This window comes from Rhinoderma darwinii, chromosome 3 (assembly GCF_050947455.1).
Source record: "Rhinoderma darwinii isolate aRhiDar2 chromosome 3, aRhiDar2.hap1, whole genome shotgun sequence".
In the NCBI taxonomy this organism is placed as follows: Eukaryota; Metazoa; Chordata; class Amphibia; order Anura; family Rhinodermatidae; genus Rhinoderma; species Rhinoderma darwinii.
Window position 1 is genome coordinate 10,974,236 of NC_134689.1, and position 26,694 is coordinate 11,000,929.

General features: G+C 42.5%; 1 protein-coding gene across 2 annotated transcripts in view; it reads left to right on the forward strand.

Annotated features, from left to right (window-relative positions):
- Positions 1–267: 267 nt before the first annotated feature.
- The window catches only part of TMEM178B (transmembrane protein 178B), a 217,643-nt gene continuing 191,216 nt past the window's right edge, over positions 268–26,694 (forward strand). The window contains exons 1-2 of one of the 2 annotated variants that reach the window (XM_075855888.1): positions 268–372; positions 977–2,151. In XM_075855888.1, coding sequence (XP_075712003.1) covers positions 1,770–2,151 — 382 coding nt within the window. In that variant the 5' untranslated portion in view covers positions 268–372; positions 977–1,769. Of the gene's footprint in view, positions 373–412; positions 537–976; positions 2,152–26,694 lie in introns of those variants that run through there. The other variant, XM_075855889.1, reaches the window with a different exon arrangement.

Sequence of the window (26,694 nt, forward strand, 5' to 3'; positions counted from 1 at the left end):
GAATATTTGAACCATCAGCTATCCACTGTGTGTGAGTATTTCTATATGTTATATTACATTTCTCTTTTATTACATATTAGTCGTGCTGCTTCTTCGCCTTCAGGTTACAATTCCCGGCCATCGAGCTGCACTACTTCACCCCAGCAAAAGTCCGTTTTGATCATGCAGTAAAACGAATGACATATTCCTATTCTAGCTGAGAAAAAAAAAAAAAAAAAAGGGGGTCGTTCAGCTTTAAGGAACTGTATAAGACATTAGCCTCACGTTGCATGAGTGACGTCATCTGTTCTTGGCTGAAGCCTTTCTGTATTCTGTCTCTGGTTTCCAACCAAGGCTGCGGGCGGACTGTATGCACAAGGCACAGATTCCCAGGTGAACCGACCAACCAACTGTCTTCTCTGTTGTTACTAGATGAATATTTTCTGCAGAATGCTCATTTCACAGTGGTTGCTTCTATTGGACTATTGGGCTTAACCTTAATTTATTATTAAAATATTTGATTTCATTTTTTTTCCAGAAGGGATCAAATTAAATAGGTGCATATTTCACTCCTCTCCCTCCTTCTCCTCTCATTACCGGGGCTGCATGCAATTTTTTTAGAAATTTTTGGAATTTTTTTAATCTAGATTTTGCAAGCTGTTTTTGCAAGATATTGTCTATTTGATGCTCTGGGTTTAGAACAGAGAAATGCTAAGCCCTATCTTCCTCTGTTGCCTGATCTGATCTTGGCTGTATTGTTGCTGAGACGAAGAGATAAGACAAAAATCTTGGATTATTTGGCAGCGTGAGATGGGCTGAAATCCTAAACCCTATTTAAATAAGGCTTTTGTAAGATGCGGGCACCCTTTCCTGGCCGGCTGCGGCTATAGTGATACAGCTATTTCTATTGCCATAGATTTTGTGCTGCTGTCCATGGTGCTGAAATGTCTCCTTTGCTTTCCCTCTTTTCTCCTCCCCCTCTCACCTTCCATTTCAGAGGAGACCAAGAGAAGCAGCTCAGAGGATGAGAAACAGGGAAACGAGTGACTGTCAAGCCCTGAGTGAAGACGAAATCTTTCAGCTGCTGATTATAGGCTGCTGACAGCCAACAGACCCAAACCGGTGAATGGAGAAGCAGGACGGAGGCTGAAGGTGCGATGATGAGGATGAGGATGATGTACGTGTTGTGAAACAAAGGATCAGTCTGCTTGCCCACAGGGATCTCGCTACCGGAGACACAACAGGGAGGCTGAATTTTATTGCTAAGGGCGATCGAGCTCTCGTAGCTAGAAGACGCCAATGCTGCGTTGAGTTGGACTCAATGCCGGGGGGTTTGGGTCTTTTTGCAATGAGGATGCAGAGAACAGAAGCGCTCTAAGGCGGTGGATTCGGTTGGGCATGTTGCCCGTCTTCCTCTAGTTCCATCTCCCTGAAGTAGACTGTTTATGGACAACCTCCATCAGAAGACTGGTGGTAGGGCCAACCATGATTCAACACCCAATATCCCAACAGCAAGGGACAAAAATTTGGAGGTCATAGGTTGACATCAATAGCATATTAAATATTTTTGGGTATCCGATGAGTTGGGTTGAAACTAATGACTGACCTGCTCCTCAATGCAGCCAGAACTGGTCATTGCTATGCTTGGATTGGGTACTGTGCCATTGAACTTCAAGGTCTAAGTGTATTTTTGGGCTCCAGATCTAACGCCTTTGGGTTCGGTTTGGCCTAAGACAAAAAAAACAAAGACTCTCCATTGAGAAAATGTTGATGGCTCTGTGAGATTTAGGATGGCTGCTGGAAGATTACTGCTCTACGCTGGGCTGTCTTTAGCTTTGTGTGCCCTGGGCATGCTGGCTGTGGCTATCTGCTCTGACCACTGGTATGAAACCGATGCCAGACGGCACCGGGAACGGTGCAAAAGTTTCACGCATAGAAGAATTGACCCTGGTTTCATTTATAATTCCAACAACAACCTTCCGCTGAGGGCTAGCAGGTCCAAGCTAGACCGTTGGGAGGGCAAGTTACTTCTAACTAGAAATAGAAGGCAGCTTTTTGCAATGAGTGCTGCCGACGAGTGCAATAGACAATACAACTCTACCAACATGGGCCTCTGGAGGAAATGCCACCGGCTAGGGTTTGATCAAGACACAGAAGATATCATTGCCAAAGGTATGATACAATTACATTGTGTTACACTATGCATGTTACATCATCATGCTGTAATATCCTGTAATCGAGTGCAAAATATTGGCCAAAATGTATCTGTTGTTTGTGTGTTTTTTTTTATTTTTGATTAATTTTTTTCGAATATTTTTGCCTTTTTAAAATTTTTCCAAGTTTGTACCTTTGATTCTCCATCGTCATGCTAAGAGCCGGGGCAACACAATCTGTGCTACATAGATCAGCAACACATGGCCTTAACTGTGCACAGATGGAGTTGACTTTATTGTAACACCCATGACTTACCTCACTTGCATTTCACGGACCTCTATGCCATGTCTTAGGTTCCAAGATCTCTTCTTCTGTTGAGAGAGTTTACTCTTAATCCAATTTATGCATAAAAGTAGGATTTTACACTACAGTCTGCTTCATCTGTACACTAAAGCCTGTGCTACAGTACAGTCTGCTTCAAGTCTACGGCAAAATAAAAGATGCTACAATACAGTTTGCTTCATCTATACGGTTAAACTGATTCTAAAATACGGTCTGCTTCATTTATTTTTCAAAATGAATGATACAATACAGTCTGCTTCATCTGTATGATGAAAATATGCTAAAATACAACCTGCTTCATCTCTATGGTGAAACTGATGTTGAAACAAAGTGTGCTTCATTTGTATCAGGGAACTGATGATACACTACAGTCTGCTTTATCTGTAAAAAATACAGGCTGTTTCATTTGTATGGTGAAATAGAAGTTGAAATAGAGAATGCTTCATCTGTATATTTCCCAGTTTGGGCAAATCTTTCCAGTTAGAAGTGGGAGTGGGGGGGGGGGTATATTGTATATACTGATTATATATATTGATACTTCAATCAATGGATGGTCTTGTATTTGTATTTATGCAGCATCTTCATATCTATATGAAGATTTAGGAGCATACCCCCCCCCCCCCCCAAAAAAAAAAAAAAAGAAGTCCCCACTAAGTCCTTGAATCATCTTCATCAGTCAAATCTTATCGTGACGTATATAAATTATACTTGCTTCTGGAAAAGCTGGGTGACTACCAATATGGCCACCATTAAACTTACCATAGGGTTGTCACCCAGCTAACCCGGCCCGTGAAGAATAAATCTGCCTAATTATGCTGTGATACATCACACCCTACTGCATCACTGCATAATTAGGCAGATTTGTCATTCAGGCGTCTAATAAAGTTGGGTGACAACCCTATGAGAGGTTTAATGGTGGCCATATTGGTTGTCACCCAGCTTTTCCTTAAGCGGATAGAAAATTGACGACTCAACAGAAATGTTGAAAACAACTAAAATGCTTAAAGGGCTAGTCCAGTATTAGAAAAACATGGCTGTTTTTTTTTCTCCAGAAACAGCGCCACACTTGTTCATGGGTTGTGTCTGGTATTGCAGCTTTGCTTCATTGAAGTAAACGAGCTGCTATACCACAAACAACCTATGAACTGGCGTGGGGCTGTTTTTGGAAGAGATCCGCCATGTTTTTCTATAGATGGACAACCCCTTTAAGTTTACAGGTTTTTAAAAAAAATTAAAGGTGGAATTTTTTTTAAGGTTTAATTATTAAGTGGCGACACAATCTCCTCCTAAAGTGCTCTGCATGCAGCTCCCCGCGTTATTAGTCTCCAGCTCTTTACTACCTCATGTAGGCCTAAATGGTTTTGGTCTTTCAAGTGAATACACAATCCTCGTAAAAGGATTTGGCGGTGTCCGTGTGAGACTTATGAGAGGGAATTTATCTACTCAGCCTCCTCACTTTTCTTAACAAACGTCCCCCCCCCCTCCTTCTCCTCCTCCCTTGTTCTGAGAACAAAATGTTCTAGACTCGCTGAATAAAGCTGCCCTTGTACAGAAGATAATTGCCGGCTGCATCAACTTTCACCCCCCGATCCCACCATTTACATGTTCTGCTGATCTGGAGTGAGAGGGTAAGAGGGAGGAGGGGCTTCTGAAAATCAAACATGGCCGATCATATTTTTTTTTTTGTGTAAAGGTAGAGGTGAAATTGTGCCTGGGATCCCCTCCATACACTTTACATCAGATGAGGATCTCGACGAAAGCAGTGGGGTGTGATGACAGCAATCTAATGTGTTTGGAGGGCTTAAAGGGGAACTGTCAGGATTAAGGACCCCTTTAATTTACAGCATATAATGACTGGTCCTCATAAGGGATAGGCTGTTTATTGGGTGACATCACTGAGGCATGAGGTATGTAGGGCCTCATGCCTTAGTAGAATTGAGTAATTCCTGGAAAATTATTGGGATACATTATCAGTTTAGTCCCCTACAATGGAAGTGTTCAGGACGTGTAGGTCCATTTAAGGTGAACCGTGGTATTCATTGGGATTATCACTCTCATCCTCTCATTTGCTTGGGACTCCACCATAGGCATCTGGAGACAGGCTAACAAGTCATGAAATATGCATTTTGCAGAGACCTAGATGCATGCAATTGAGAATTTCATACATGTTATGTAAGGGCATGCTTTATTAACCTGACATTTATCTTCTATACATATGCTGTGCAGTATAATGTAATCTATTGTTCCCTGTTATCAGTAGTGTTCTACAATTGGGTGAATGACAAAATCCAGAAAAATCCCTGCCCTCCCCCATGATGATCGGACACAGTAAAGGGATGACTTGTCTAAGGTGTCCAAGGAGATAACAAAGGAGGATACACATTAGAGCATTCGGCCGATAGCTGCCTCTTCCGACCTCCCCCTATAACGTGCAGGCTTCAATCGGCCGTGCTTGCATGTTGATTTTATTGGAAAGGGAGGAATAAGCCGCTACCGGACCCCCTCTGGAAACAGTTTATAGAAACAACAAAGGATCGGGCATGTTGTAATCCAACATGCCCGATCCCTTTTACCCCATAATCTAATATTAGTGGGCCCCATACACATTAGATCTTTGGCCGATCACAACAAAATCTGTGGCTTCAGACGACTTTGATCTAATGTGTCTCTCCAGCCGGAGACAGAAGGTTTAGCGGGGCTTCTAATAGTTTTTGGTGCCATGCACATATGTTGTACTGCCATATAGTGTATAAATAACCATGCCATACAGGATGGTGCCCAAATAACAGTGCCATATGTTGCCCAAATAACAATTGCCTAAAAAACAATCCTGTACAGTGCCGCCACCACCATACCCTGGAAAAATACTACACTGTACAGTGCCGTCACCAACATACACTGCAAAAATACTATACAATACAGTGCTTTAGTGGCAGTGCCACACAATGCCACCATACGGTGCTCTAATAATAGCGCCATACATAAAGTAATCTAATAGGGCTAAACAATGTCTAAATAATGTGACTACACCATTAATATTAAAGGGGTTCTCCGCTTTGGACACTCCCTTTTTGTTGTAAAGTTCCTATTTCAATAAGATGATCACAGAGTGTCTAGTTTTTGGTACCCCCAGCATTCAACTGTGTTCAGTGGGGGAACCGGACAGCAAGCGTTCATTTCCTCTGCAGCACCTCCACAGGAGAACATAAGCATTACACAGTTTTCATTGAAATCATTGGGCTGTCCATGGTCATAAAAGCCCATGCACAAATGTGCCGGGTCGTCCTGAGTAAGAGACCCTCTTTGTAGCCTCTTTCCACTCTGGCTAATAGATAAGGGTCCTCAATGGGGGACCTCCCTCTATTAACTCAGATTTAAGATTGGAGGTGAGTGCAAGTCTCGAAAACCAGGCCATTTGGGGCACCACTTTTTATATTCCAAAACACAAATATATGAAATTTATTTATAATTATTCAAGAGAATTTACATTAAAAAAAAACAACAAAATAATAATAATAATCCTAATATCCCTAATCATATAATATAAAGGGGTTCTGTGCTCTTTATGTTAGAGGGGTCACCTGACTACGTTTACTCTTTACACCAGGCACGGTACAGTCATCAAGCAGGAAAAACTAACTGCCTCCTGCATTTTAGAAACTAAGCTAAACTGTTGGGGGCGTGTCTGTTGACAAGCTTGCTGACTGTATCCAATGACAACGAGGGGAATTGTGAATATGGCTCAGTCTGTCACTTCTCATCTGCTGTAATTAGAAATACTTTACTACTGCTGTTTAACTGTTACAACCCTGGACAGTTTCCTGAATAATCTACTGCTAACAACTAAACATGGCGCTAGTCACATGACCAGGGTGTCCAATGTGACAATTAAGGCATCTTCTGTTATATCCATTTGGAACTGAATTCCAAAAGTCACATGACGCGTGGTTGGGTGCCACATGACTGAAACCCTGTTTAATCCTATTGAGTTAGTCCATGGATACTTTACACAGGACTAATCTGTGGGTTATACCATTCTACAGTGCAGAGATAGGAAGTGACTACACCGGTATAAGAAAGGTATGTGAGCAGAATTTAAATCCTTGTATATTAGGAAAATGTATTATATAATTTTCTACAAATAAAATAAATTTTAAAAAAAATGGAATACCCCTTTAAGAACTGGAAGTTGAGTTTTGATTGGTTCCGCTAGAAAGTTTTGATAAATGAGGCCCATTTATTGTATTTTGGAACATTCGTCTCCGTATTACTGACTATGGAAGAGTAATTATTATTGACATTTTTTTTAACAAAAATTAAAATAGTATTTTTTAATTATACAAAACAGTAACAAAAACATCATATTATGTATTAGAGAACGGTACGGTCGTTTTGTGTTCACTATGGGGGTAAGAGACGTGTCCGAGTGTTCACAGCACAAGAGCTCAGTGCGGATAGTGGGAAGAAGATGGGCGGCAGCCGAGGACTGATTATTACCAATGGCATGTAGGGCCCGGGGGGCACTAGTTAACTTGCAAGTATTGAGGATGCCAAATCTGTCTTCAGAAAATGACCTGTTGGCCTGTCCCGTCCTGTCACTTTTCAGCTTGTGCTGTGTACACTGGGGGCAGGGTCAGAAGTCATTTCATTAACATCAGAGGGTGGGGTTACAATTAAATGTAACACGTCTATTATAAAGCTGGAGGTTGATAACACAGGATCGCACCATTTACAATTCTGGCCTTACGTCGGATGATGCCCAGTGCGGTACCTCTGTTGGTGCCCCCCCCCTGTATGGTGTGTAAGGCCATAAATACACATTATAAATACCACCATACAGTCCCCAAATATCAGCTCCATACATAAAGTAAACTAACAGCAAAGCTATACAATACATTTTCAATTCTGTGGTGGTCACAAGTCTCCAAGTGCCAGGCCATCAGTGGCTCCACCTTCAGCAGGGACAGCCAACGTGCCCTGTGCGACAGCACAGGTCACACACCCTTAATGCCGGCCATGATCATAGACAATAGGTGACGTAGAGAGCTCAGCTCCTCCTCCCTCTTCCTGCACTTGACACAGAGCATGCCCACTACATTCTCTTATAGATATCAATAGGTCGTTTTTTGACTTGACCCTTAATGCCGGCCCTGACCATGGAAAATAGGTGATGAAGACAGCTCAGGTACTCCTCCCTCTTCCTGACTAGACACAGAGCATGCCCACGACATTCTCTCATAGAAGTCAATAGGTCCTTTTTTGACTTGACCCTTAATGCCGGCACTGACCATGGAAAATAGGTGATGAAGACAGCTCAGCTCCTCCTCCCTCTTCCTGCACGTGACACAGAGCATGCCCACTACATTCTCTCATAGAAGTCAATAGGTCGTTTTTGGACTTTTGTTATGCCCAAGTTCCTGTTGTAAAGTAAATCTTTGGAACAGCAGCCCAGGCACGATGGCTGCCCCTAATCATATCTAAGTTCGAGTGGGAGATATGTAAACCTAGAGCTTCCCGATAAGCATCCATGTACCCTGCCGCTCATTGACACCAGGTAATAACACCAGATATTTCGGTCCTTCTGCTGCCCAGCGATACAGAGGACAGGACAATCCTCCTGCAATAGAAGACAAAGCTTATTTTAGTATTGTCATACAAAAGATTGATCGTCCTGCCTGGTACAGTAATTGGGATGTTGGTGAGAGATTGCCACATCCGTAATACCAAATGCTGACAAGTTTTACGTTAACACAGACACCCGGTTCATGCTACACCTAATGCATTCATGGAAGTGTCGGGCGCTGCAATTCATTTTCCACGGACAATCCGAAGAATCGGTGATTTGTTGCAGGTCCTTTATTGTGGTTTGTTAGGAAGGTAATGATTTAAAGGCAGCAGAGGAAAAAGATATATAGCAGGTGTTAAATTGTAATGAATAAACACATTATCGGGAGGATATTGCCTATTCATAGGTACGGTTTATTTTGTCAACATGCCGTCGTTAGTATTTTCGCATAGAAAACGTTGTCTTTTGGAAGACATGTAGATATGTACATGATGGGATTGGGTCTTACAGATCGTCTGGCACATAAAAGGGGGTAATTTGACACAGAACAGTGCCCCTAGTGGAGAAAAGTATTAATATCGGCCTATGTGTGGTAGTAGTTTATCATAGGTTTTTTTGGTTCTTGCAATAAAGCAAAAATTTTCTTGAAATCTGTCAGATTAAGGCTACATTCAGACATGTCTTATTTTTCACGGACCCTTCACACACTCTGTTGAAACAACGGTCGCGTGAACGGCCCCATTGAAGTACATGAGTCTGTGTGACGGCCGTCGTTTTAACAGCCGTCACACGGACGTCATATATACGCTGGTCTGAATGAGCCCTAAGGCATCTTCATACAATTGCAGCGATTTCCTGAGACTCGAGGTGACAAGTTCTTTTATTAATGACCTTTATTGACCGGAATTAGAATGAACCTCAGATGAACTTGGATATATGAGGCCGTGACCCTAATGAACTATATAATGAGTTGGTGCTGGGCCGTTAATCTTGGCTCAGTGTATATTGCAATGGGCATGGTAAGAATCCTAAAACTTTGCATAGGGGACGGCAAGTATTTCTGGACAGCTGTCGCCCCTATAGATCACCATTGGGTTATGTTCACACGCAGAATTAAAAACGACTGAAAATTACATTTTTGAAGCTGAATACGTTTCTTGAGGGGTTTTTTGGAGCCGTTTTTGGAGATGTTTTTCCATTGACACAATGAAAAACAGCTCCACATACGTCTCAAGAAGTGACCTGCTCCTTTTTTTACGATGCGTTATTTTACGCGCCGTTTTTTGAAACGCAGTTTTTCCCATTAAATTCAATGAGCAGCGTGTCCGACCTAGAACCCGCAGGACATTCTGCGAAAATGTGGTGCGAAGAAAGCCGCTAATACTTACCCCCTCCCTCCTCTGACGTCCGCTCCGGCCTTTCTGGATGACGTTGCAGGCCATGTGACGCTGCAGACCGGACTGCAGGAAGGAGGAGGAGGGCGTTTTGGGTCAGTGTTGCGATTTTTGCTGCGTAAACACTGCGATTACGCTGCAAAAGTCGCAACGCTTGGCTTTCTGTTGCTGGTTTTGCATCCCCATTGAATTCAATGGGGAAAACCCACATGGAAAATCACCAAAAACTCAGCATAAATTGACATGCTGCGGCATTAAATTTTGCACCGCAGGTCAAGTTATTACCGTTTACGCTGCGTTTTTACCAAATCTCATCCACTTTGCTGCTACTGTAAACGCTGTGGAATCTCCGCACACAAGTCTGTTGCGGAAATTCCGCAGCGTTTACGTTACGTGGGAACCCGGCCTTAGTGAGAACAGGAGCTGATGTGGTGATACCTCTGTGTGTCCCTTCCACGCCCTGGATTAAGCAGGATCGTCCTGGATTATAGGCACTGGTCCGCTAAACCCGGGACATCGTCTTTTAGTCTCGTAGAAGAAATCGGAGAAAGTTGGTTTCTGCCATGTAATTTACTGCTACAGCTTCAACGTTTTACTGTAGCTGGCACTGTTATAGGGGTACTGTGGCTGGCAGGGATGTGAGGACACTGTTTTTTTGACACTCTTATGGGTGCATTAAGACTGGCACTGTTATAGGTGAACTAAGGTTGGTATGTTATGGAGGCATTGTTTCTGGCACTGTTATGTGTGCACTAAGCCTGGCACTGTTATAGGGGCACTAGGACTATGAATGTTATAAGTACACTAGGACTGGCACTGTTATAGGGGCACTAGGACTATCAATGTTATAAGTACACTAGGACTGGCACTGTTATAGGGGCACTAGGACTATCAATGTTATAAGTACACTAGGACTGGCACTGTTATAGGGGCACTAGGACTATCAATGTTATAAGTACACTAGGACTGGCACTGTTATAGGGGCACTAGTACTATCAATGTTATAGGTGCACTAGGACTGGCACTGTTATAGGTGAACTAAGCCTGGCACTGTTATGGTGGCACTAGGACTATCACTGTTAGGGTATGTGCACACACACTAATTACGTCCGTAAATGACGGACGTATTTAGGCCGCAAGTACCGGACCGAACGGACGTAATTAGTGTGTGTGCACATACCCTTATATGTGCACTAAGGCTCACATGTTATGGAGACACTGTGTGAGGCACTGTTATTTAAAGGGAACCTGTCACCAGTCATTTTTATGTAACCTATAATTGTCTTCTTATTCGGCTCTGTAGCTTTATTATTCAGTTTTTTAGTGTTCCCGCACCGTATGCTAATGAGCATAAAAGAATCAAATCTTCGTTTGAAAAGAGTCAAATCTTCATTCCACAAGCCTTTCCGAGTTTACCCCGCCTCCTTACTTTTGATTGACAGCTCCTCGCCTTCCCCCAGCGCACAAAATCCCGCGCTTGTGCATTGATGTCCTCTTCTGGTGTGTGCACAACGGGACACCGGATTATTACGATAAAAGGCGCAAAATGTTTGCAGACCGTTATTTACAGTCGGAGGAGGAGTTTAGGAGAAGGGAGAACGGCAATGAACTTTTGATATCAGCGGCCGGCGAGGGAGAAGTAAAGCTCAATAGGTGAAATGCCGGTGACAGGTTCCCCCTAAACTCGTTTCATTGAAATTGAACCAGTATACAAATCCGGTACAGTAAGGTAATAGTTCTTAAAAGAAAAGGGAGTGAACTACAGCAACAAAATGTGAATAGAGAGTTAGGCGCAATACAAATGTTATAAACACACAAAAAAATCTGCTGATAAGTCACAAGAATACACAATAACGTGCACTGTTATGGAGACACTGTGTCAGGCACTGTTATGGAGACACTGTAAGGCACTGTTATGGAGACACTGTCAGGCACTGTTATGGAGACACTGTCAGGCACTGTTATGGAGACACTGTGTCAGGCACTGTTATGGAAACACTGTGTCAGGCACTGTTATGGAGACACTGTAAGGCACTGTTATGGAGACACTGTCAGGCACTGTTATGGAGACACTGTGAGGCACTGTTATGGAGGCACTGTGTCAGGCACTGTTATGGAGACACTATATCAGACACTGTTATATGTTGAATATACTGTTAAAGAGGTCCAGTATGAGCTATGTCCATGGGTTTTTCTGGGTCCTGTGAAGGGCCGGTGTTCAGAATATGGAGACGTTTGGACATACCATATGTGAGGTCCGCTATCCTCACTTCCTAGTAGTTTGTATATAAAAGACTGCATTCATTATTCTCAGGGCTTTCTTATGGTCTTCAGTCCACAAGCAAAATTGTTGAGAGATTTGCTGGAGTGCTAATAGGGGGGTGATCGACAATGAGCACTTTACTCTTTGCCAATTGGCTGTTGGGGACCAAGGTACCCACATTCAGTTCTGCACATGGGTCCTGTAAACACATCTAGACACGTCGTAAAATCTAAGTCGAGTCTTCAGTAAAGGCCATGTAAACCTTTGAAGACATTTTTTTTTACTTAAACAGTGTATTATTATGTTTAATGTAACTTTCTAATTGGTTTTTATTACAAAAAAAATTTTCTTTTCAAGAGACAGCTTCTATGTATCCTGAAAACATAGAAGCTGTATCTTGCACTGAAACCCAAATCCATCACGTCAGCGGGACTGACGGCTCCGGTGATAGCGGGTCCTGCCGAAGAATCCAACCTTACAGATCAATATTTCATCAGATTATCTGTCATTAACCGGTCACTTCTACAAAAGAGCATGACCGCTACAGACAATTTTTATCTAATGTGTATGATGAGTCCTCTCGGGGCTTCTGACTGGATGATAGGGCCTGGCGTGGTGGCAGTCGCTTCCAGCCCCTCATTAGTTCTTTCATAGACCGTTTAGTGCTCAAAATTGCACCTTTTAGTTTACCATTTCTAGGGCATTTTACAGATGTAGTACGTTGAAAGGAACACTCTAAGCAAAACTTATCCACTTTGTAAAGCTTAGCGTAGAGCCTGAGGGGGCGGAGCATGACACAGGGATTTAAAGAACACCAAAGGGAGAACCTATGTCATGCCCCGCCCCCTCGGCCCTGCATTAGGCATAACAAAACGGGCCACATTTATTACGCAATTTACACAAGGTTTTGGCATGAACTGCGGCCAAAAGGAGTAGCAAACAGTGACAAGCAATAAATTTCCTGTCAAATTTTCAACTTTTTTTGCTAAATTTGGAAGAGAAAAGTTGTCATGGTCTACAAGGAGACTAATTTTAGGTCAAATGATGTAAAGAAAAATAGGTGAAAATAGCGCAAATTTTCATGAAAATCTGCTCCCTGCTCATAGAAGGCGTAGATTTTACGTTCTGACTGTCAGTTCATAATGCAGGCGTCTGCCTTTTAATAAATTTGGTGAAGAACACTCCAACTATCTCCTTTAATTAGATTGCCCAGAATGTGGCGCAATTTTGCCTGGAGTGTTCCTTTAAAGGGGCGTGTCCTAATGTTTGTCTTTATTTAAATTGTGTCTGAAAGTTCAAACAATAAAATTACCAGCTACTTTATAAAAAAACATAGAATAGAAAATTTTGGTAAGTGATTTGAACTGATGGTATTTCCCCTATAGGATCCCACTAAGCAGTATGGATGCCGGGCAGTAATTCTAGGAAAATTGATGTATGATTGTGTATTTGTCTATGTTATTTCGCACTTTTATGGAACACAGAACATATTTGCAAGTATGCGTCACTGAATTTCACACCCAGCCAACCATCTTTGTGTTGAGCGCATTACATAATGTGCAATAAGGAAGGAGACCTACGAAAATTTCCCATTAAACCATTGATAGTAATATCTCGGGACAGCCCCTCCATTAACCTGAGTGGAGAGGCGCTAATAAAGAATCGCTCCCGTTTTGGCAGTACCGACCAGTCCATGTCTTAGATGGTTGCCCATTGGTGTAATTCTAAATTTCTCCTGTAGTGGCCGCTGTGTGGCAGGCTGCAACTTTCCTCCTCAGCTGATCGCAGGGCTGGCTTGATCTTCTAAGATTTTTTGGATAAGGCCTCATTTACACGAACGTATTATACGCGCGTGCGACGCGCGTGCTTTGCACGCATGTCGTACGCACCTATATTAGTCAATGGGGCAGTTTAGACGATGCGTGAATTGCGCTCATTGCGTGTGCGCAGAAAAAAACTCACGACATGTTCTATAATCGTGCGTTTTTCGCGCACTCACGCACCCATTGAAGTCAATGGGTGCGTGAAAACCACGCATGCCGCACGGAAGCACTTCCGTGCGAACTGCGTGATTCGCGCAAGAGCTGTCAAACTCCTGAATGTAAACAGAAAAGCACCACGTGCTTTTCTGTTTACAAACATCCAAACGGAGTGTCAAATTCGAGATGAGCGCACCGAACTTCACCGGGTTCGGCCAAACTCGTTTTGACCGAAACCGGTAAAAAATGTTCGGGTACGCGACGTCAGGAGACAGTCACTGTCCACGGTGCTGAAAGCGTTAAACTGGTTCAGCACCATGGACAGTGACTTCCGCTCCGAAAATCCATGAACCTGTAAAAAAAAAAAGACGTTCTGACTTACCGATAACTCCGGTCCGACCTCCCGGGATGACAGTTCAGTCAAAGTGACAGCTGCAGCCAATCACAGGCCAAGCACAGGCTGCAGCCAATCACAGGCCAAGCACAGGCTGCAGCCAATCACAGGCTGCAGCGGTCTCATGGACTGCGGCGTCATCCTGGGAGGTGGGGCCGGATGACAAGAGAGGGACGCGTCACCAAGGCAACGGCCGGGAGCCCGGACTGGGGGAAGCAGGAAGTTCTTGGTAAGTATGAAAGTCTTTTTTTATTCACAGGTTGGTGTATATTGTGTTCGGCATTCACTGTCGAGGGTGCTGAAAGAGTTACTGCCGATCAGTTAGCTCTTTCAGCACCTTGGACAGTGACGGGCGTCGACTAGCCTCATCAATATGATGGCGGCTGCGCGAAAATCACGCAGCCGCGCATCATACACGGATGACACACGGAGCTGCCAAGTGCCTTTTGCGCGCGCAAAACGCAGCGTTTTTTGCGCGCGCAAAACGCACACGCTCGTGTAAATGAGGCCTAATACTGTATCTGGATGACTAAGAGATTTCACACTGCCTTTTTTTTTTCTTTTTTGTATTCATATGGAATCCAACATAAAATATTTTGTGGCATGTTCCATCAAATACCGTATTACCCTACTTTCCATCTCTCGTGAAATGTCTGGGAGAACACCGGAAAAAGGGAAGATCTTCCATACTCCCAAAATCTCCAGGGTGCCAAAATACTTACCTCTCCTCATTCCTGCAGTCCTCTTCACTCCCGGATGCACTCCCAGTGCCAACAACGTCCTATATTAGTTTAGGGGTCGGGACTGTATTAGTTTAGGGGGTCTGGTCCAGCGCCTGTATTTGATTAGTGGTCTGGGGTCTGTATTAGTTTAGGGATCGGGTCTGTATTAGTTTAGAGGGTCTGGTCTGTTGTCTGTATTTATTTAGGGGTCTGGTGTCTGTATTAGTTTAGTGGCTTTGGATGGTCTCTATTTATTTAGGGGGTCTGATCTCGGGTCTGTATTGATTTAGGGGCTCTGATCTTAGGTCTCTATTTATTTAGGGGTCTGATCTCGGGTCTGCATTGATTTAGGGGCTCTGATCTTAGGTCTCTATGTATTTAGGGGTTCTGATCTCGGGTCTGTATTGATTTAGGGGGTCTGATCTAGGGTCTGTATTGATTTAGGGGTTCTGATCTTAGGTCTCTATGTATTTAGGGGTTCTGATCTAGGGTCTGTACTTGTTTAGGGGGCCTCGGCTGGGTCTGTATTTATATCCTATACTACTACGGTGTCATATATACTACTTCTACTTGCCACAAATACTTTAGGTTTGGGGGGGGGGCTTCCATATGTAAATAGACGTGGCATATGTTAAAAACGTTTGTCTGCTGCACGTCGCGCAGCGCTTAATATGACGCTTTTCGCAATCTTCATGATGTCACTTCTTAAAAGTAGGGGGAAGGAATAGTGGGGAAGAGTCGTCAAACTAGTGCAAGGGAAAAAGGAAGCAGTTGTCTGTAGCAACCAATCAGATTTCAGCTCTTATTTTTCAGAGGCCCTTTATAAAATGAAAGCAGCAGCCCGATTGGTTGCTATAGTTAACTGCTTCTCTCTCCTCCATTGTTACCTTTATCCCAAGGCCGGTGTCTTTGTAAATGTAGTAATAGAAATATAAATGAGCTGTTTCTAAAATGTAAGCGTGACACTTGAGGAGAGGAAATGCTTGACTTCGGCACAGCTTGATAAATGGCGCCAATAATTAATGAAGTTTAACAGACCTACAAATTGTGTGTGCGCTTATTTATGGAGTGAGATGTGTGTCGCTTGTGCAGTGCAGAAATGTGAGAATAATGAGAGACATAAAGTTCTGATTATCTGTTATCTGAGGCTTATGAATTTCCGCTCTCATTACAAAGAGATGTTTTGTTAATTAGAAAGTGGGAGGGCCGTAAATCACGAAGCGGCGCAGCCGCCATATTTTCCTTTTGGAATTTTAGTCTCCTCTGTACATATATAAGTGCGAGTTGACGCCCTAATGGATAAGTGAATAAATTTACCGTCATTAAAAAAAATAGAATTATTACAATTTTACATTATTATTATTATTATTTTATTATATTTTATATTATATTTATATATTATGTTATTTTTATTATTATTTTATATATTTTTCTTAGATTTTCACTTATAATAAAACATATTATAATATAATAATAATCATTGTATAAAGTTAATGTATTAATATTACGCAATTTTTTGATTATGTATTTTATGTTTTATTATTATTTTAGATAATATTAAGAAATGCATTAATTAATATTATTAGTTTATATTATTATTATTATTAAATTATTGTTTTATGATATTAAGAAAATAATGAAACTTTCCATAATATTATTATTTTGTATTAATATCATTTTTATTATTAGTTAATATGCAACAGAGTATTACAGCCATAAACATTTTTCACCTATCCATGTCATGCACGCGTCCGTTCCAGCCCATACAACTCTATGGGAGGTAATTAAATAGCTGAGTAAGATGCAAGACTGTTTCCCTATCTCCCATAGAGCTTTGTGGAACTCCTCCTTACTGTGGATGTGATATTAGGGAGAAATGGGACATTTTAGCTAGGGTCCATTGGATAGGGGATAGATGTTAACGACTGGAATACCCCTTTACTATTACTTTGAGATACATTAAAATTCTGTCTGCCTTTAGCTGCCACTAGAGGGAGCTCATGAGCTTACTACATACTGTTTTATTATTGAGCTAATGTATAAACAGTATGCAGTGAGCTCCTCAGCTCCTACTAGTGGTGCCTAAAGGCAGCCAGAATATAATGATTTAACTATGACTATGCAGGAGATACTTGGCAAATCTTGAGGTGACATCATAAAGATTCTAAAAAACGTCCTTCAACTTATGGGATTTGAATCACACCCTAAAGTGAACTCAGACTTCAGACCTCCTAAAACTAATACAGATCCCAGACTGCCAATACATGCCCCTAAATAAATACAGAACCCAAATTAGATCCCCTAAGTAATACAGACCCCAGACTATACCCCTTAAACTAATACAGACCCCAGTCCAGCCCCAAAAAACAAATACAGACCCTAAACCAGCCCCCTAAATAAATACAGACCCTAGAATAGCCCCCTAAATAAATACAGAACCCAGATCAGACCCCCTAAATAAATACAGAACCCAGACCAGACGGCCTAAATAAATACAGACCAGACATGCAGATACTCACCTCTCCTCGTTCTAGCAGTCCCCATTACCCCCCCGGTGTCCTTGGTATCAGGACGATGTCCACGGAGGCGTCTTGGAGTGAAGAGGCCTGCAGCAACGGGTGAGAGGGGAGTATATTTTATAGAGGATGCGGCACCGGGCGATGTGCCCGCTCTTCCGAGGGTCTGATAGGTCTCACGTTTTTTCCGGGAGCCTCCCAGACATTTTGGGAGTGTTGACAAGTATGGGATAATTCTGTTATGTCCTTCTGAATATTCCAGCACAATCCGTCCTCTAAAACTGTGCCGTGCTAGTTTTTATGAATGAATATTACTATGGCAGAGAGCAGGCGTTCATCTACGGCTATCCTCGCCTGCCTCCTGATACATTTCATAAGCTCTCCTCCATTTCAGCATTGTTATAGGCGACCGATCATGCTCCATTGTGCCACAGTAATGTCCAGAACTGCAGGACGCCAAATAGGCCAAATGTCCTCTGCATTAATCTGGAACGAGTATTTAGGATTTGAAAGTTTTATTTCACATCCGCAGCTGCATCTCCAATGTTCTAATTGTCAAAATGAGAAAACAAAAAATTGTCTGTTCCATCTGATTGTGGAGACGCACTTGACAATGGCTGTGAACACAATGCCCTGCGTTAATCTCCAGCTTCCCTGACAATAGCACACACTGCTGTCCCTGAAAACTGCAGCTGTCACATAGAATATGATCCTGCAGGTTAATGAATGCAGTGAATAGACTCAGACCCGGCTCCGGCACCACGCTGACAGGTGGATAACATGTTCGCACTGGCCTCACCCAACATAACCCAAAGCGTGCACATAAGCTTTACACTCAGAAAAAGAAAGGGGGATGGGGTATCTAATCCTTAAAGTGAATGTCCATATTTTAACACCATGTCAATTCTTTGGTTCCACATTCTGTCCTGATCAGTTTCATAATTTACCTTTATGGCGGTCAGAGCTCCGTTATTCTGATACAGAGCACCGAATCCTCTGCATAGATGTAGAGTTAAGCCGTGACTATGGGGAGCTAAACAGCTCACTGCATACTGTGTTATTATTTAGTTCAATGTATGATTAAGATGTAGTAGGCTCTTAAGCTCCCCCTAGTGGTGGCTTTTTATTATTATTATTATTATTATTATTATTATTATTATTATTATTATTATTATTATTATTTAACTCTATGTCTATACAGGGGATATGTCTATACAGGGGATTCTGTATCAGAAGAATGAAGCCTAACCACTAGAAAGATATATAAATAAAAGCAGCGAATGATGATCCTACTTAGATTAAAAACAAAATAGTGGACATCCACAAGGCAAATTAAATCTAGAAAAATTGCGTAATAAAAATCTGGCAGAGAGCATTGAGATCTACGGGATCTTCTCCTATTTTCCTCTATTCTTGCTGGGGAGTAACTGAAGGTCGGGCCTTGATAATTGGGTGGGACATGCAATATGGGGCAGAACAGGTTTACAAAAAATTAAATATATACTGTACACTAAACTGTAGGTCCCTTTATAAAGCCGATTTCTGGTTTTATATAAAGCTTATTATTGGTGCAACATTCTAATATCATTTGTGTTTCAATTCCCAACCATTCATTTTAAAGATCTGTGCTTGTTTTCATTGAATGGGAACCTGTGCCAGTTGGATTTGTTTTAAGCCTTTTGGATGTAAAGGCATCCATTCGCTGACAACAAGCAGAGATTGTGACAATGGTTAAGAATTGAAAAAGTTGCAGAACTTTTCATTGTACAGTGAAGTTGATGCACTGTAAATGTAAACATATTTATAGCCTCATTCTATAAGTTTCCATTCTTGCCAGAAGATATTATCTATGGGGGGGGGGGGGGTCTGTGTACTGGGACTCCCAACAGTCCTGAAATTACCTTGTTATAACTTGTAATAGCCAACACACTGTTTTTTTAATGGAGTTTCCATAGAAAATTTGAGTCTGAGCTCCGCAGCTATCCAAATCTCCGATAGGGCTGTTCGGACCCCCTACTGAGAGCCATGGTCCTCTCATCGCTGCTTATGCACCTGCACTTATATTCTCTTTTGTCATATATATTTGGCATCTCAAGAAATAACCCTTCACCTTATTGGAATACTGATTCTTCTTAGAGCAACCAACACGAAGCTGGGCAGACTTAAAGCTATACTAGCGCTCTGCCCGGGACTCCGGCTCTGGGGAAGACCCTGACAACACTGTCCATATATGGGAAGTGATGTCAGGGGATTCCACAGAGCTGGTGTCCCGGGCAAAACTCTAGTATAGGCTCTGCTCTGGGACTCTGTGGAGTCCCCTGACATCACTGTCCATATATGGACAGTGTTGTCAGGGTCTTCCCCAGAGCCAGAGTCCCGGGCAGAGTTGTAGTATAGGCTCTGCTCCGGGACTCTATGGAATCCCCTAACCCCAGCGCCGGAGTCCTTGTCAGAGTGCTACTAGCAGCTAGCTACTGACTCCTGACATAATTTCTTCTGATAGATTCCGATCCACTGCTAGGGGGGAGAAAATGACGCGCAGACGCTGTGATAGCGCAGGAGTGGGTATGCGTGGTAAACACTGCTACTTTAGAAACCACGCATGCTCAGAGACTGGCAGTGCTTAACATGCGTGCCCACTCCTGCGCTATCACAGCCCCTGTGCGTAATTTTATCTTCTCTAGCAGCAGACCGGAAACAGAGGAAAGGGAATATCCGGTCCACCACTTCCCTCAGTGTACAGTAATGTCAGGAATGATGTACCCGTACATTGAGCCAGCCGGAAAACGGAACTCACATCATGGACGGGCTAGCACTGGAGGTAAGAATTTTGCTACTGGAGATGTATCACGTGACCGGTGCTGGAATCGGATGTTAGAAGATGAAATCAAAACGTAAGTATATTACAAATTACATTATTTTTATATGTGCAGTGAAATCGAAATTTTTTATTTGGTTCCAGAAAACCCCTTTAAGGCCCTTTTACACGGGAAAATTATCAGGCAAACAAGTGTCTGTATCGTTTATGCAGCCGAAAATATTATCGTTGTCGGCAGCACATCTTGGTGTGTAAACAGGTAGATGTGCTGCCGACATAACAGAAATGTATGAGGATCAGTGATCGTAGTAACGAGTGCTCCTCCCCATACATAGCTCCTTGTGAAAAGAGCAAACGAGCTGTCCCGTTGATTGGCGCTTGTTTACTCGGCCCACGTCGGACCGTGTAAGAGGACCCTTAGTTTGGGTCCGATCTAATCAGAGACACCCATCTGTTGACAGGTCTGTTTTGGTCTTTTGGACCTCATCAGCAAAGACCAGTGGTTTTGTTAGCGATGCGAATTGAAGTTTCAAGAGCGTTTTAGAAGAAGATAAATAACTCATGCTACAAGTGGTCCTTGATTTTATCCACAATAGTTCTCAAGTCCAGTTTGATTCTGAAAAGCAATTTGATTCACACAAAACATATGTAATTGGTTCTTTTCTGGGAGAGTCTCAGGGCCGAGCGACATTTGTGTCAATCCAAACACAATCACAGAAGCCACATCCTGACCTCTCCACAATTCATGCTTTGCCGTTATGTCATCCAAAAGCTATGGTGGTACATCAGTGCCCATAATTAGTTATTGGTCAACCACAAGACCTGCTTTGTGTTTTTTAATAGGCACTCCGACTCAATTTTTCAATATAAGAATATTTTAACGTAACCGTCCCTATATACACTTATTATACAACTATATTTTTTGTCCTTTCTAAATTCCTTTCAAGGCTCAACCGTCTGGAAAGTTTCATTCTTTTTTTCTACTTTCACTTAATCCGTTCTTCTCCCAAAGCCCTCCTGTCAATCTTATTCATGATAATCCTCTCACAATACAATAGCTTGAGACTTGCTGTGATGAAAGTGTGGTCTCCATGACATTATTGGGGAAGATGGAATATTACCAGGGCCGTAGACAAATTCTAGAGAACTGCAGAAATATTAGCGTGTGCGCCAAGCCTTGGTAGATATCATTCCTTACTTGTTGTATTGAGAAATATATCAAGCAAAGACATTTTTGTGGGTTTTCAAAGACTGGCTTTATAAAGGAGGAGCTCCGTACATTCAAAAATGCCCTTTTATGACGGGTTTTTTTATGCTGAAGATGCGTGTCATTTCCGGATGTCTGGAGAACTTGGTTAGCTTGAAGACCATGCAACAGAGCTCTTTAGAGGGACTGTGGGCAGGGTCAGACTGGCCTACCTGACCGGCCGGACATACCCAACACAGTGCTTCTATGGAAACTTTGTGTCTGAGATCTGGAGTTATGGAAATCTCTTACCAGTGACAAAGCTGATTGGACAGTCTACTGAGAGCCATGGTCCTTTCATCCCTACTTTTGAAACCTGCACTCACTCTCTCCTGACTTCTTTTTGGCATGTCCAAAGATAACTAGTGCAATTCATCCTCCTGGAATACTGATTCTTCTTAGGGCAACCAACAGGAAGCTGGGTAGACTTCAAGCAGTGCTTCCTGGGAAAAAGTATGCAAATGACTTTCCTCGCGATAGAAGACAACCAGGGTTAGACAGGCATACCAGTGTACCTGGATCCTCTAAGGGGCCCAGGTTCTGACACAGTATTGGGCTCCAAAAGTCCAGCAGAAGACAACACTATTTAGAGGTGACTTTATAGCCAATTATTTGCCACTAGGGTTTATTTATTATGGCATAATTCACAAATTACATATTAGATCTTATTGATGAAATGTCCTGTCTGCACAATGAGAACAACAAAGATTACAATTTAATTATAAGTGGATGTGCCCATGTTCTGTATGGATGGACGGTGGGCTCTTTTAGAATAATTGCCTCCGGTGGGCCCGATGACCCCCAGTTGGAGACTAAGGCCCCTTGCACACGACCGTTGTGCCACTTGGGACATTTTTTACGGCATCCGAGTGGCATCCGATAGTCTTCACGGACCCATTCACTTTGACGGGTGAATCAGGTCTGTGAAAAATGATCCGAGTCTCCGACTTGGATCACTGACAGGACTCGGACCGCGAACACGGTCATGTGCATGAGCCATTACTGTGAGACAATCGTCTTTGAATGTAATTGTCAAGAATAAACCAGTCAGATGCCTTTCAAATGAACTTATTGATTAACAATAAAAGTGGCCATCCACCATGACGTCTTACCAACACCAATGGTGGATAAGACACCTCCACAGTCCAAACTGAAGATTTGCTTAGTCACAAGGGGATTTTCCACCATGATATGCATGCTATTGAGTTTAGGCAAAGAATACTTATTCTTACAAAAAACAAAATCCCAATCCCTCCTCAGGCAGGTGTAGATATGTATTACATGTAGTGCAGCCAGAAATTGTGTCTAACCTGCATATTGTGGGTCTTTTTACTTTTTTCTCTCGGTTCTGTACATGCACAGCTTCTCTCTCCATGATTGCTAAGTGGGCGGGATCTAACCGGTACGGTGTTAGAGCTGAACTGTCTTCTGAGCCAATCAGATGTCTCCCTGCTGCCCCTCTTCTCCCCTCACCACATGCAGTCCCATAGACACACTAATTTAGAGATACTGCAGCTGCATCCCCCTCCTCCCTCTCTACTATTTACTTTGTGAATTAGATTAATTTTTTTGGTCACTGAGGAGGTTTGTGAATATTTACAGAAATCCTGCAGGGAAAGGAAAACTACAGGTTGATGGATTTCAAACTTATAGAATAGATTCGTCTGGAGGCCAGAGATGCCTAATAGATCAGAAGTTTGTAATTGTCTTTTCTTTTGTATTGATATTTTTCTGTATGGAGAGAATAGACCAAGTCTGTAGAACTGAACCCAAAAAAAGAAATTCTCACTCTACACAAATAAAATGTGAAATTAAGGAAATCTTAAAAAAATACAAATCTTTGAAGTTTAATTTTTTCTTTTGTGTTGAAAAGCCGTTAGCTACAGACAAATAATCTTTTCTTCTCATTTAGCGGCAAGATACGAAATTTCTTTCTTTTATGTTTAAGCATTAAACAATAAAGGAAATGCCTCATTTAAAGGGACCCCGTCATAAACACAAACCCCTTACATTAGTTATGTTACAAATGCCCTTCTGGTCTAGAGGGTGCAATTGTGCCCACTATTCAACCCGCCAGGGATCGCCAATTTGGTGGCTGGAAAATAATGCTTCCCAAATTTAATTAGTTTCAGCCATTCACCAGAGCAAAGAGGGGTCACATGACAAAGTTCCTTCCAGTCCTAACTATTAAGAAACAAGGGCTATGGCATGGTTGGAAAAGGTTAATTACCAAATACTCTCTACAAGAAGCCCTCCGAGCCTGTTCTAAAGTTTTAATTTGGAATGCACAACCTGTCCTTATCTTTTGACACCGTGTCCTAAAGGGTTCGGATAATATTTTAATTAAAAACTCTCCATATTAGACAGGCCCTCTGTACATCTGCGTTGTCAGCTCACGCTCCGGAGCACAAGCTGCATTAGCAGAAGTGTACATTTCGCTCCATTGATTTTGAAATGAAAGTTATCGAGTGGGTATTGCACTGAGAGACGCTGCCAATAGCCGGCACGCTCATTGCTAGCACTTCCGAGGATGTTTTGGGAAAAGTCCAGTCTACAGATACAGAGAGGAGGGTGTGGGGGGGGGGGCACCGAGATGGTTCAGATGAGCAGGAAATCAAATCCCGCAGAATGCGCTGAAAAAAAATTGCATTGTTTTTTTTTCTATAAGAATGGGAACTAGGCCTGGTGGACTTATTAGAAAGAGAAGCGCGATATCGACCGAGCAGGGAGGAGGCTACTTCGGGATTGATTAACTCAACCATACACGGTCATCCATTATAATTCTGCCATACGGAAAGATCTGTTACCTAACACATTGTCACGGTAAACTAAGACAGGATGGATTGTTATATGTACACAGATTAGCGGCAGGTTGACAATCAGGGCAGTACCCATGGCCAGAGGGGGCCTACTAGCCCTTGGTCAGTACTGCAAAAGAAAAAAGTGATTAAAGCACCTCAAATTTATTTTTATTAACCCCGATCAAGGGTACAGTGGTTGGTAAGGGGCCCATGACGGGTACCCAAGTCTGTCAGCTGAGGGGACCCACAAGCACTTGTTCAGGCTCACATTCAGACAATGACTCCTAGCTGTGAAGCTGCCTATAGTTCCCTTTTTCTGGAGAGATCTAAAACAAGTCAGTGTAGAGAGGACAGGCAGTCTATTGTGTAGCGGATTGAATTTCATGGTACCTATTTTAAAGGAGTATGTACCATATAGACAGCTCATGGGGCCCAGGATGGTCTTGTCCTTCTTTTACCAGAGGGTAATAGTGTAAACAGTTTGTAGTCTCCACAGGCATTGCAATGTTAGCAAACAAAGTGGAAAATGTACCCAAGCATGCAAAAAGGATCCAGCAGGATGGAATAGCGTAGTCTACTACACCATTCCTTCCTTAACAAAAAGGTATACTGATGTATACCAGCCCGAGGGGGCCAAAAGGATACACATTTGGCCTCCGTTGGGCTAAGCGCGTACGTCAGCTTTCCAGACTTACACACTTAGGGTAGGGCAAATACTTGATGTGAACAGGACCTTATTCTTAACAGATTGCCCAAAACTGAAAGTGTCCATGTGTAGTAATGGTCAGAGGAGCTTATTATCTCCTATATACATGGATCAAGTCCCTATAAATCATTGGGCCAAAAATTGGGCCATTGTATGACGAGACAAAAAGTTCGAGAAGGGTTCTAATAGTCTTAGACAGACTGTGAGAGGTCAACCAAGCTGAGGGAGTCACTCTTCTGGCCCAAGCTTAGCATGGACCTCAGCAGTAGACCAGTGGAGGTCAGTGGAGTAGATACCTTTCTTCTCTAATGACAAACTTAGTGGTTGCTCAGCTGAGAGTCACACATTAAGTGACATCATTACATCCAGTCTGAAGGACCAAAGCAGTTCCAGTTCACCCCGGGTCCATGGACGTTACATGATCCAGTATGTACATCGAGGGGTTGCAACTGGTCAATGCTCAGTAGATAACCCTAGAAAGCAAATCCTTTACAAACAGTCATATCCATAGTGTGTTTTCGGGAGGGATGACCTCCGAAGGTGCTTCCTATAAGTAGATCCCTGGTTTATGTGTGAATTTGGCGCAGCTCTCTGAAGGCAGAGATTACACTTGAACATGTCTCCTCTAATTGATTCCACATTTTATTTATACAGAAGATAATGTTATTCTTATCTCACCCAGAGCTTAACCTCAGTCATTAGCGACTCTTCTATCAAGCTTCAAGCTCGGTGACGCATCCGATTTGATTAATGTTACAGTCACAGCTTTTAATGGATCTGTGTGGTCCGAGCCTCAGATATGGTCTTAAACCATGTGGCTTCTGGTCGGACTACTGAACTTGTAGACAATGTCTTATGTCCTCATCGGTAACTTATTGGGCATCTTCTACCCTCCATCAGCCTAGGCCAAGATCCGGTATCCATCTCAAATTTTCAATACTGGAGAATTCGGGCACTGAGGACTTCCAACAGTGAAATCCCCTTGATTAGCATGAAGGTAAAGGGGCCCCATATGATAAAGAGTTTTCTCGAAACCAGAAAACCCCTTTAAACCCCTTTGGACTGAGCTATTTTTTGATTTTTCATTTTCGTTATTCACTTCCCGCATTCCAAGAGTCATAACTTCTTTGTTTTTCCGTCAATAGAGTGGTGTGAGGGCTTATTTTTTGCGGGAGGTTTTGTAGTTTTTATCGGTACAATTTTTTGGTACGTAGAACTTTTTGACCACTTTTAATAAAAAAAAAAATTGAGAGCTAAATTAACCAAAAAACAGCGATTTCATGCACGTTAAATAACACTATATTGTAATAGGTCAGACTTTTACGGACGCTGTGATACCAATTTTGTTAAGTGTTTATTATTTTTTAGATTGCTTTTGGGGAAAAATAAGAAAAGGTTTTTTTTTTTACTTTTACATTTTTAAAAAAAAAATTCACTACTAAAAACTTTTTTTTAACTTTTACTATTTACACACTTTATTAGCCCCCTACGGGACTTGAACCAGCGATCGTTAGATCGCTGGTACAATACACTGCAATACTGACGTATTGCAGTATATTGTCATTTTTATAGGCTTCTGTTAAGCCCTAAGGCAGGGCTTAGCAGAGGCAGAGTGAAGGCAGCCCTGGGGGCCTTCACAAGGCCCCTGGGCTGCCATGACAACCATCATCACCCCCCCGATCTTGATGCGCGGGGGGGATTATGAGCTGTCGGAGGGGGCTGCCCCCTCTTTTCATCGCCTCAGATGCTGCGGTCGCGATTGACCACAGTATTTGAGAGGTTAAACAGCCAGGAACAGCTCGATCACTGCTCCT